The sequence below is a fragment of the Coregonus clupeaformis genome, chromosome 28 (assembly GCF_020615455.1).
Source record: "Coregonus clupeaformis isolate EN_2021a chromosome 28, ASM2061545v1, whole genome shotgun sequence".
Lineage (NCBI taxonomy): Eukaryota > Metazoa > Chordata > Actinopteri > Salmoniformes > Salmonidae > Coregonus > Coregonus clupeaformis.
The window spans coordinates 34,103,879-34,117,224 of record NC_059219.1 but is presented as its reverse complement, the minus strand read 5'-3'; the positions used below and the strand labels follow the sequence as shown (position 1 = coordinate 34,117,224).

Here is a 13,346-nt window from a genome sequence, read left to right as displayed (position 1 = left end):
TCCCAGAGAGTCTCTGATGGTCTGGAAACACGTTAGGAGGTCATCCCTGTACTCGTACACAGTGTTTACAGCGCGACTGTGGAAGTTCCACCGTGTTGTAGAGGCTCTGGGAGTCTCCTCGGCCCTACGCAAGGCCAACTCAAAAGCCCCACAGAACTTCACACAATCGATAATTTTGGATAGAATGTGCCTGTTTTTATCCACCTCCTCATTGTGTTTCCTCACCGCAATCCTGTGGCCGTCATCCAGCTGCGTAGCAATGTTCACCCTTCCTAATACAGCTAGCTTTACAGAGTTGTCCATGTGTGCCCTGGTGTTCTCATGTTTCTTTACCTTCTCTGACAGGTGCTTCATATCCACTCACTCCGGTACCTGTCCATGCTGAATCTGACCCCGTCGTTTTAAAAGCAAGCACGGAAAGCAAAATAAAGCATTAGCATCAGTGCACCCAGCTAGCCAAGCCTTCCTGGTGTACCAGCTACGGAGAAGCCCGCACATACTGCTTCCCTTTCTCGCTAGCCTGCTGTCTGATTGAGAGGTCAGGTTGATCTGGGCTCCAGCTCTTTCACCCGAACTTTCTCTCGACAAAGTTCTCCTCCAAACGGATCTTGGAGGAGAGATTTCACCGAGTTAGGTTGGGTCTTGAGGAGTAACGCTTTGCGTCCGCCATTGTCGTCTAGTAAAAATGGCGCCACTGGAGCTCCGGTCCTTATTTTATCAGGGCGAGCTTGGGGCGATAAAATAATCGCCCCTTGGATTCGAATTAAAATCGCTGATTAGCTACATTTTATGTCATACATTCATATCTTAAATTAGCAATTGGCTTAACTGCTACGTAGACCCGCCTCCTCGGGCACTTTCTGTATCGCCCAGAGCTGACGAGCGCGTTTGACAGGCAGAGGAAAGGTTGCGAATATGATTTTCTATCATATCTTACACATATTACTGTGTGCATTCCATATTTCAAAACACACAAATATTGACATACTGATGTTTTTATTATTATTATTATTTTTATTTTTTTTATTTTTTTTAAAAATAATTTTATTTAAGAGGCGGCGTTCTAGCGCCCTCTATCGGCCAGCCGCCACTGAAGAAAGGTGTTTAGTACAACGCAAACATTTTTAATAATAGAATAGGATACATCCGTTTAATTTCGTATGTATTCGTGAGTCTTCGTATGGGTTCGGAGAAGCCCAGGAGAAGGGGCTGAGTCCGAGCCGCACTGTTCCCTTGGTTGCGTGTGACTAATCGAGTTTGCCAGTGAAGTAGGCTACATCCCACGGAATGTTCACCTGAGAGAGCGAAAGCACTGCAAAATAACAGGTGAGTCTTATTAGAAACGCATGTCACTGTTACAATAGTTCACTAAGTGATTCATGTTACTTTGTAATATTTTTGGGGAAAAAAGACAACTTCTAAGAATGATCGACTTGTGACCATCTAGCACCAACTTTGCAATTAGTTATATATATAGTTCAAGCCCTGTTTGTTTATGGGTAGGCTAGTTTGTAAAAAACAACCTTTGATACACGTCCAATGTGATGAACTTTAGTAATTTGGAAATGAGGTAGTTTCATTGAAGTTTGGACCAAATTTACACTAACTGTGATTCTCCATTACCTGTAGACCGAGTCGTTTTGAGAAATGTGGTGCCATTAGAAGCGAAGGACGATTGCACCGTAACCTGATTAAAAACGGAAATTACAAATTCCCTGCTGAAGGAGCGTAGTTTACAAACTTAGAAAAGCCACTGGTGAAAAACCCACACATACAAAACGAAAAAAAGGAACATGGCAACGGGTGGATTTAAACCAAATGCACAGACAGACTTTCTGGAGGAATGGAAGGCTAAACGGGAGAAAATGAGGGCAAAAATGCTCGGGGACATCGCTGCGGCCACCGGCGCGGGCACTGGTGGTATTGCCCCTGCCACTGCGTCCCTGGGGAGCCACAGCAACAAAAGTGAGATGCGCAATGCCACCTCGAGCACCGAACTTAACAACAACGGCAACCCGGACCGCGGGACATCATACCCTATGGCTCGCTCATCATCCTCCTCAGCCTTGAAGAGACCTGACGATGACCCACACCCGACACCAGCCGTCAGAGGAGCGGATACACCGGGGAGTAACCTGAAGAAGACACCGCAACTGGTGCCCTGCACCCCACAAGAGTCCAGCCCCACTGCATGCAATGACCATGGCAGTGACAAGGAGAGCCCCTCACCCAGTAAAGGCAAAGAGAAGAAGAACAGTGGTCCAAGCGCCAGGAAGGGGAAAGGACAGATAGAGAAGAGAAAGCTCAGGGAGAAGCGCAGATCAACAGGTGTTGTCAGCATGCCATCCACCGAGGTGAGTCCAAAATGTCTGGAACTTTCATTTATTTACACATCATCGCCTAGTTATTAAGCATGACTCATGGTGTTGGATGAGACTGTTTAATCTCTGTACTGTCAACCTGTAGGCCAATGCCCACAAAAAAGTTATGAAACCACTGGGGAAAAGACTGCATAAAAGATGGACTTATCTGTCCCTTAGGTTCTGTCATTATCATTATGAAAACAAACATTTAATCTACCATATGGGTTGGATATTTGTGGGAAAATAATGGTTTGAGACTGAGTAGCTTTAATGGCTAATGAGAAGTCATCAAAACATTCATTCTTCTGACCTTCAAAAGGCCCACATAAACATGTCTGTTCCAGTTGAGTGTTTATGAAGACCTTCTGTCTGGCACAGACATGAGAATGCTGAAAATGTGCGGAGAGAGCAGTATCATTGTTATTGCACTTAAATCATGTCACAGCCTGGCCGAGGTTCAGATTAAAGCGGGGAGGCTGATGAAAGCATGACAACCACCAGTCCGCCACTCAATAATATGTCTGTCCTGTTATTCTAAGAACTTCCACCATCAGGGAAATTATATTTATACAGTGCCTTCAGAAAGTATTCTCACCCCTTGACTTTTTCCACATTTTGTTGTGTTACAGCTTGAATTTAAAATTGATTAAATTGAGATTTTGTGTCACAAGCCTACACACAATACCCCATAATGTCAAAGTGCAATTATGTTTTTAGAAATGTTTACAAATTAATTAAAAATGAAAAGCTGAAATGTCTTGAGTCAATAAGTATTCAACCCCTTTGTTTATGGCAAGCCTAAATAAGGCTAAACATATGCTTAACAAGTCACATTAAGTTGCATGGACTCACTCTGTGTGCAATAATAGTGGTTAGCATAATTTTTGAATGACTACCTCATCTCTGTACCCCACACACACAATTATTTGTAAGGTCTCTCAGTTGAGCAGTCAATTTCAAACACAGATTCAACCACAAAGACCAGGGAGGTTTTCCAATGCCTCGCAAAGAAGGGCACTTGTTAGTAGATGGGTAAAAATAAAAAAGAAGACATTGAATATCCCTTTGAGCATGGTGAAGTTATTAATTACAGTTTGGATGGTGTATCAATACACCCAGTCACTACAAATATACAGGTGTCTTTCTTAACTCAGTTGCCAGAAGGAAAGAACTCGGGGATTTCACCATGAGGCCAATGGTGACCTTAAAACAGAGTTTAATGGCTGTGATAGGAGAACTGAGGATGGATCAAACAATGTTGTAGTTACTCCACAATACTAACCTAAATGACAGAGTGAAAAGAAGGAAGCCTGTACAGAATACAAATAAATACTTTCATTCCTGAATACAAAGCATTATGTTTGGGCCAAATCCAACTCAACATATCACTGAGTACCACTCGACACAGCCACCACCATGCTTGAAAATATGTAATGTTATGGGTATGCTTGTCATCGGCAAGGACTCCAGAGTATAAAAAGAAACGGAATATAGCTAAGCACAGGCAAAATCCTAGAGGAAAACCTGGTTCCGTCTGCTTTCCGATAGACACTAGGAGACAAATTCACCTTTCAGCAGGACAATAACCTAAAACACAAGGCCAAATATACACTGGAGTTGCTTACCAAGATGACATTGAAAGTTCCTGAGTGGCCTAGTTACAGTTTTGACTTTAAATCAGCTTGAAAATCTATAGCGAGACTTGAAAATGGCTGTCTAGCAATGATCAACAACCAACTTGACAGAGCTTGAAGAATTTAAAAAAGAATAATGTGCAAATATTGTACTATCCAGGTGTGCAAAGCTCTTAGAGACTTACCCGGAAAGACTCACAGCTGTAATTGATGGCAAAGATGATTCTAACGTGTTGATTCAGGGGTGTGAATACTTATGTAAATTAGATATTTAATTGTCAATAAATTAGCAAACATTTTAAACATGTTATCACTTTGTCATTATCAGTTATTGTGTGTAGATGGGTGAGAATTTTTTTGATTTAATCCATTTTTAATTCAGGCTATAACACAACAATGTGGAATAGGTCAAGGGGTCTGAATACTTTCTGAAGGCACTGTATAATGGGCATGTTTCATGACGTTGACACTGGCTCAGAGCCTTGAAGCCACGTAGTGTAGTCTACATATTAGGGGCCTGGCTTTTCTGACAGCTTCCCAGACCCCAGACCCACGCTGCCCTCTGTGGAGTTTCACCTCAAATCAAATAAATCAAATCAAATGTATTGGTCACGTACACATGGTTAGCAGATGTTATTGCAAGTGTAGCGAAATGCTTGTGCTTCTAGTTCCGACAGTGCAGCAATATCTAGCAAGTCATATCTAACAGTTCCACAACAAAAACCTAATACACACAAATCTAAGTAAAGGAATGGAATAAGAATATATAAATATATGGATGAGCATTGTCATTATCAGAATGGCATAGGCTAAGATGCAATAGATAGTATAGAATACAGTTTATACATATGAGATGGGTAATGCAAGATATGTAAACATTATTAAAGTGACTAGTGTTCCATTTATTAAAGTGCCCAGTGATTTTCAAGTCTGTATCTAGGCAGCAGCCTCTCTGTACTAGTGATGGCTATTTAACAGTCTGATGGCCTTGAGATATAAGCTGTTTTTCAGTCTCTCGGTCCCAGCTTTGATGCACCTGTACTGACCTTGCCTTCTGGATGATAGCGGGGTGAACAGGCAGTGGCTGAGGTGGTAGTTGTCCTGCTGCTGTAGGTGTCCTGGAGGGCAGGTAGTTTGCCCCCGGTGATGCGTTGTGCAGACTACACTACTCTCTGGAGAGCCCTGCTGGGCGGTGCTGTTGCCGTACCAGGCAGTGATACAGCCCAACAGGATGCTCTCAATTGTGCATCTGTAAAAGTTTGTGAGGGTTTTAGGTGACTGGCCAAATTTCTTCAGCCTCCTGAGGTTGAAGAGACGCTGTTACGCCTTCTTCACCACACTGTCTGTGTGGGTGGACCATTTCAGTTTGTCAGTGATATGTACGCAGAGGAACTTAAAACTTTCCACCTTCTCCACTGCTGTCCCGTCGATGTGGATAGGGAGGTTGACCAGTGTCTCAGTTGGCTTGTGACAGCCTGTTATTAGGCGGTCGGCGGTGCCAGTCAAGGAGTTTGAGAAGCTGGTCAGAAGCCAAGCCGTAATGCTAGGTTTCAACCCCACAGATCATGCCAAACTATGTGCGATCATGCCCCATGCAACAACATTGCCTGTGTTAGGGGCGGCAGGTAGCTTAGTGGATAAGAGCATTGTGCCAGTAACCGAAAGGTCGCTGTTTCTAATCCCCGAATCGACTAGGTGAAAAAATCTGTCGATGTGCCCTTAAGCAAGGCACTTAACCCTAATTATAAGCTCTGGATAAGAGTGTCTGCTAAATGACTAAAATGTAATGTAAATGTAATTGCATTGCATCTTTCCCATGGTAAATCTAAACCCTGACACCGCGATCGCTGTATGATTTGGACCATCTTCACACAAGGCCCCTTGTGTTATGCATTTTGTTGAATAGGTACGCTGGGGCATAATCAGCCTGCTTGTTCTGTGGGGCGCAATAGCTGTTGAGGGGGTTTCAGAGCAATAGGACCATTCTCCCTATGATGGGCTGATAATGGCTTCACGGTTAACCGACGCAAACACTGTGGCTCTGCTGTGGAGTGTCAATCAGGACCACCTCCTGCATTCCAGGAAGGTGTCTCATTTCAGCCTCCCTGTCCGTCTCACCCTCTCTGACGGAGAATGGTATGTGTCTACTGGCTGTTGGAGACCTCTGACCCGCTTAACAAATGCTTACTGAACAACGGAATACTGCTTAAGTGATGTGTGTGTGAAGATAACGCTGTCTGAGTGTGTTTCGGGCGAGGTGAGTACTATCTCGCTCTCTCTCTCTTTTTCTCTCTCTTTAGGATGTTTGTGTTGTGTCAGTGGTCCGTTTCCTGTTGGCCTCACTGTGGCTTAGGCCTAATTTATGAGCCTCATGTTTTATGGGGCCGTCCATGTTTTATGACCAGCAGTGTGTTATAAGGCTCTGTTTGGAGACTGAGTTGCTTTCATTCGGGAGCGTGAACTTTGTTTCATGTGGTGGACTGGATCTCTCTGATAAAGGCTGCTGCTGCTGTTGTGTCTGGAACACCCAGAGCCATTTGTCAGTAGCAACAGTGAACAGACTGTATGATAGGGCAGGCTACACATTGGTGCCAATTAGCACAGGGCAATTCCATGGTAACGGAAAACGCTGAGACTCACATTTTTCACTTAAAAATGTATACCAAACAAAAACCATTGATTTCAAAGTTTAACAAACCATACAACTCTATGCACAAGGACTACTTTGAACAATTTCCACATTAAATTTAGTAAAAACACATTTACAGGAAGAACTGTGCAAATACAAAGTTTGGTAACAGAATAAAACTGAGGGAGATTTTACCGTAATTATGTTACTAAATATTGCATCTGCACAGTGTTTCCAGTAAATGTTTTTTTTTTTTTTTTTTTTTTTGTAAATTGTTCAAAGTAGTCATTGTGCATAGAGTTGTATGGTTTGTTAAACTTTGAAATCAATGGTTTTTGCTTGGCATACATTTTAAAGTGAGTCTCAGCGTAATTCCGTTACCATGGAATTGCCCCACACTGGTGATAGGTAGCCTAGCGATTTAAGAGCGCTGGTCCAGTAACCGAAAAGTCACTGGTTCAAATCCCAGAGCCGACTAGGTAAAAAAATCTGTCATTGGGCCCTTGAATAAGGTCCTCAACCCTAATTCTGCTAAATGACTAAAATGTCAAATGTAAAAATGATAGGGCCGCAGTGTATAGCCGAGGGGATTTCTCAGAGCTTCTTCCTGGTTGCTGTTTAATCACTTTTGTGTAGTTTATGCATATGTCATGGGCTAAGAGGAGTGTGTGTGTGTGTTAACTGTACATGTTCATGCTGATATCTTTCACTCCACGGACAAAGCAATGTGATTATAACATTTATTTTCCTATGAGAAACTGCATCAACAAAGTGCTAATAAATGGAAGGCCCGTTGTTTGACAGTTGGCTTTGCCTCAAAATGTTTATGGCCCATTGGTAGATAAAGCCACAGCTCCAGCCTGATTGGTAGGCCTATCATTAACATTTTGAGCTCAAATGCCAACTGCAACAGTTTTGTTTTGTGAGGCTACCACAAGGTAGCACAGTTTGTACCCACAGTTTCTAAAGATCCATCTGATCATATCTAGCTCTGGATATATGCACAACGAGGTCTCTCCAGGTGAGTGAGTTGAGTTTTATCTGATAATTGAATTCAATTACACCATCTAAACATCTGTAAACCTTCTTGAGTGAAATACTGTCGTGTTGAAACCCAGATTTTCTTTACCATCACTTGATATTGTTGTGCTTAAAGTAGCAGCACTGTCAATGAGGGGTAAAGCAGCAAATCTGAGTATATGGGACGTGCTGAGACAGAGTTTTGCCATATAGCTACATTAACTCCCCCTTGGCCTGTACTGAAGCCCTGGGGAATGTAACGTTTGATATAGATGTGGTAAAGTGGCCTAGCTCATATTTATATCACCCCTCTTGCTTTCAATTCCTGGTCAAACCAGTCTGACTCACAACCAGAAGCTGTGGGATTGCACACACCTCACAGTACAACGCCTCTCCACCATGTGACCTACTTGTTGTGTGTATGTACTGACACGTACAGTTGAAGTCGGAAGTTTACATACACCTTAGCCAAATACATTTAAACACAGTTTTTCACAATTCCTGACATTTAATCCTAGTAAAAATTCCCTGTCTTAGGTCAGTTAGGATCACCACTTTATTTTAAGAATGTGAAATGTCAGAATAATAGTAGAGAATTATTTATTTCAGCTTTTATTTCTTTCATCACATTCCCAGTGGGTCAGAAGTTTACATACACTCAATTAGTATTTGGTAGCATTGCCTTTAAATTGTTTAACTTGGGTCAAACGTTTCGGGTAGCCTTCCACAAGCTTCCCACAATACGTTGGGTGGTTTTTGGCTCATTCCTCCTGACATAGCTGGTGTAACTGAGTCAGGTTTGTAGGCCTCCTTGCTCACACACGCTTTTTCAGTTCTGCCCACACATTTTCTATAGGATTGAGGTCAGGGCTTTGTGATGGCCACTCCAATACCTTGACTTTGTTGTCCTTAAGCCATTTTGCCACAACTTTGGAAGTATGCTTGGGGTCATTGTCCATTTGGAAGACCCATTTGCGACCAAGCTTTAACTTCCTGGCTGATGTCTTGAGATGCTGCTTCAATATATCCACATAATTTTCCTTCCTCATGATGCCATCTATTTTGTGAAGTGCACCAGACCCTCCTGCAGAAAAGCACCCCCACAGCATGATGCTGCCACCCCCATGCTTCACGGTTGGGATGGTGTTCTTCGGCTTGCAAGTAACCCCCTTTTTCCTCCAAACATAACAATGGTCATTATGGCCAAACAGTTCTATTTTTGTTTCATCAGACCAGAGGACATTTCTCCAAAAAGTACGATCTTTGTCCCCATGTGCAGTTGCAAACCGTAGTCTGGCCTTTTTATGGCGGTTTTGGATCAGTGGCTTCTTCTTTGCTGAGCGGCCTTTCAGGTTATGTCAATATAGGACTCGTTTTACTGTGGATATAGATACTTTTGTACCTGTTCCCTCCAGCATCTTCACAAAGTCCTTTGCTGTTGTTCTGGGATTGATTTGCACTTTTTGCACCAAAGTACATTCATCTCTAGGAGACAGAATGCGTCTCTTTCCTGAGCGATATGACGGCTGCATGGTCCCATGGTGTTTATACTTGCGTACTATTGTTTGTACAGATGAACGTGGTACCTTCAGGTGTTTGGAAATTGCTCCCAAGGATGAACCAGACATGTGGAGTTCTACAAATATTTTCTGAGGTCTTGGCTGATTTCTTTGGATTTTCCCATGATGTCAAGCAAAGAGGCACTGAGTTTGAAGATATGCCTTGAAATACATCCACAGGTACACCTCCAATTGACTCAAATGATGTCAATTAGCCTATCAAAAGCTTCTAAAGCCATGACATCATTTTCTGGTATTTTCCAAGCTGTTTAAAGGCACCGTCAACTTAGTGTATGTAAACTTCTGACCCACTGGAATTGTGATACAGTGAATTATAAGTGAAATAATCTGTCTGTAAACAATTGTTGGAAAAATTACTTGTGTCATGCACAAAGCAGATGTCCTAACCGACTTGCCAAAACGATAGTTTGTTAACAAGACATTTGTGGAGTGGTTGAAAAACGAGTTTTAATGACTCCAACCTAAGTGTATGTAAACTTCCGACTTCAACTGTATGTGTAACTGATAGATGCGCACACACACAATCCATGTTGTTTTTAAATGTATGTAATTGTAAAGTCTTTTGTCTGTAATATCTTTTTACGTTATGTGTCGGACCCCAGTAAAACTAGCTGTCGCCGTTGACGTCGGCTAATGGGGAACCTAATAATTCAAATCACACATCCTAGCGCGGGAGGCCTGTTGTGCTGCTACACTCTCTTCCTGTCCTCTGGGAGTTGTATATGTTTTTGCTCCACTACTTCTGGACCTTATGCTGGGGCTGTCGTACTTTCTGTCATTCATCTGTGTTCTGGTTCCACCTCTGAAGATACCTCTCTTCCTGCTGTTGTACGATCATAAATTATTCTGTTCTAAAGGCCTCCCACAGACTGTTTTCATTCACTCCTTCTAATAGGCATGAAAGCAATGGCCAGGGAAAGTTTTGAGCATCAGTGTAATAGGGTGTTATTCAATTGTAAGGTAATTAGGTAAACCATAGGATGCTCGAAGAGGTACTTAAAAAAAAATGTAAAGCTTTCTATACATCTGTTTTAAAGGAATGTAAGAATGAAAGTGCTATTGGGTGGAGCCTGTTTTACTCGCTCCTAAAACCTTTCCCAAACAAGGTCACATCATCACTGGAAATACCATAGGGATTGGATCATGGACTTGGGTAAGCAAGGAATTATGTTAAACTCTCTAATCCAAAGAGCATTTTTTAATAACCAGGCTCTTTTGCCAGTTATTTGAGTTTACAAGAACATTTGACAGGTTGACTAATTAGCAGGAGTTGTAGATCGTTTACGAGGAAATGTTCGCCTGGTTCCATGACATGGTTACCAGGTAGGCCCCTAATACAGGTGGCACCCGACGGTCTCTCAGCACCTCATAAAACACCCCGCTCCCCCTAATGGGCTGTGGCACAGGGTTTTGTGCATGTTTTCGGAACGTTGCGTAAACGACAGCTCTCATTAATGCGCCCTCTGACTAGGTGAGGCCCAGTGAATAGCCAGCCGTTCATTACCCTGTCAGGGGGAATCATATCACTTAATCAGACCAAGGGAATGTGATAGGTAAACTGGAGCCTTCACTATGAGAATACAGTAGTTCTTGCTGCTCCTCCAATGGCTCTCTGACTGACCTGGCCCCTGCTTACTCCCCACATCCTCTTGGCTTGTCACAGGTTAATGAGCTCACTTTCTGGCAAGGAATCCAGTTTTAGCAACACATGATCACAGGAGTATGTATACATTTCAGCAGGCCTGACAAGAAAGTAGCCTGCCTAATTTGGAGTCATGTTCCGAATGTGTAGGTTTGTAGAGTGTTCTGTTCTAACCCTGGCCATAGATTTATCTACTGTAATTGGGTCAGTGCTCTTTAGTTATGGGGCTATTTAGGAGCTCCATGTGGTATATTATTATTTGGCAAGAAAGAATGCTCCCCTGCGCTGCCTCTCTCAGAGAATGCAAACCTGATTGCCCAGGGGTAATGGGCATTGGTGTCTGGAGCACGTGTCTGGTGAATGAGTAAGAACTCGCCCCCTCCCTTTAGTACAACAGAACCACACAGTCATGGTCTCAATGGACAGTAGTACGCTGGACCCTATAAATCTACCTTTTACAGAGACGCCTGTTTGCACATTTTGTTTGCGTGAGAAATGACACGCTCCTCTGTCACTGCTTGGATGACGCAGTCGGTGTCTGAGTAGCCAATCATTAACTCACAATCAAAACCAGGAAGTGCAGCGAGCTATGGGAGACTTGTTTGTTACTTAATATGGTGTTGTTGAGGTTAATGTCCTACTGTGTTGTGAATTGTGACTATGAATGATTGATCAACTGTTCTAATAGTAAATCATACCGTGACTGATCTTCCCTCTTGGTGTGTTGTTGACCCATATTTTAAACTATTCGTTGGACACAAACAATTTGGTACTAATTCCCCGCGAGGCACTTCATTTACCGTAAGACCTAGAGTAAAATGCCTATGTTTTGGAATTGTGTCACGGAACATGGAAGCGTTCTCCTTTGAACTAAATGGGGATTTAGTCTCCCCTCATTGAGGTTAACGCATTCATAATCCAGTACCAGATATGCAGACAGTGAGTTCCTTTCATCTGTCTTAGGCTTAATTAGTTATTTTTCCATATATTTTCCTGCCAATACCAGCCATCACGCTAACAGTATTAACATTAACTTTTGCATGTTATTGTAACTGAAATGTCCTGCCCTTGATATATCTACTAATAGTTTATGGTTTCACACGGATGCATGGGGTAGTGGTTTTCATGCCTCCCCTTTGGAAACTGCCACTTAGCCCCCCACTGTGTTCTTGTGGAAGCTTGGGCTGCCACATTCAGCTGCTGCATGCGGAGAGCTCATAGAGAGATTCAGTGGATTGGGGTTTGTCTGCTGATCAGCTTGCTAATCTACAGTAGCTGTGGTGTGTGTGTGTGTTCCTGCATAAATGTAACTTGTTTGTGGGACATTCCTGTGTGCTTGGCAGCAGTGGGGGATTTGTGAGTCAGCTGTAATCAGGCCACTGCATGATTAGACATTCAGGAGAACTGTCTGTTTGGATTCATTACAGTAGAATATAATAGTATGCAGTAGCTGCTCTCTTTCCCTGTCAGACTTTGTCCCCCAGATAAACGTCAGCAGAAGTAGGTCACAGTATCAGACACAGCTGCATAACAATCGAGCTAACCTAGGTGATGAATAATAAACATACAAATCATACGTCATAAAAGTCTTTGCTCTTTTCATTCTGCTTCAGCGTGTGGATAAGGGGGAGAGAGTGTCTTCTGGGTGTCATAGCAACACTTAGCTGAGTGTAGGACTACGGTTGGTGATCTACAGGTGGAGGCTGTCAGGAGTGTTTGGCATTCGACTGTGTGCTCCTGGGAGGACGGGGTGGGGGGGTTCTTAAGCCTAGCTCTCAGTCTTTAAAAACACATTCACTTTACATGCATACCTGAGGAGACTTAAGTTGATTTGTTGGGAGCCGGAGAAATGGGAGGAATTCGTAATGCTTTGAAGAAATTGAATATTCTGACTGTTGACGTGTATGTTGTTTGCGTGGCTCATCTTTTTGATTTATGGAAATTACAGCCAGGCAGGCTCACATCAAAAGAGAAACCAAATGGAGAAGTGGTTCAGGAAAACAGCTTGAGAATGTAGCCGATAAACACTCTAAATCGAATTAAAATGTGGGTTCAAAGTGCCTGTGGATATAAAGCCTTGACCTTTAAGTTGTTGAACCAAACAAAGATGAATGAATGTGCTTTAGAGGATAAAAGTAACTACATGCCATCCTACCCCTGGCTTTAAAGCTGGAACCTCAGTCTGTGTGTTGGTGTGTCAGTGTGTATGTCCTTCCCCTACTGATCCTGTTGTGGGTAGACGGAGGGTCCACTTACATAAACACAGTTATGTGATGTGTTACTGTCACGCATCCCACAATGTCCACAACAGACCAGCGATTGGCTGCTACTGGTAGCATACCTACCTTCCGCCCATCCCTTCTGACCCACGTATGTGTTCACAGGTGGCCGAGATAGGCTTTCAACCAACACCCCAACCTCTCACATCTTTCCCCGCTTCCAGCAGGCCTCTGGGGGCACTAGGATGTTGTCCAAATC

The 13,346-nt window shown here is 43.0% G+C and overlaps 1 protein-coding gene across 2 annotated transcripts in view; it reads left to right on the top strand.

The window, feature by feature from the left end:
* Positions 1-1,197: 1,197 nt before the first annotated feature.
* LOC121579051 (PRKC apoptosis WT1 regulator protein) overlaps positions 1,198-13,346 on the top strand; it is a 69,436-nt gene continuing 57,287 nt past the window's right edge. Inside the window, exons 1-2 of one of the 2 annotated variants that reach the window (XM_045208939.1) lie at positions 1,198-1,326; positions 1,630-2,354. In XM_045208939.1, coding sequence (XP_045064874.1) covers positions 1,794-2,354 — 561 coding nt within the window. In that variant the 5' untranslated portion in view covers positions 1,198-1,326; positions 1,630-1,793. The remainder of the gene's footprint in view (positions 1,327-1,629; positions 2,355-13,346) is intronic. The other variant, XM_045208940.1, reaches the window with a different exon arrangement.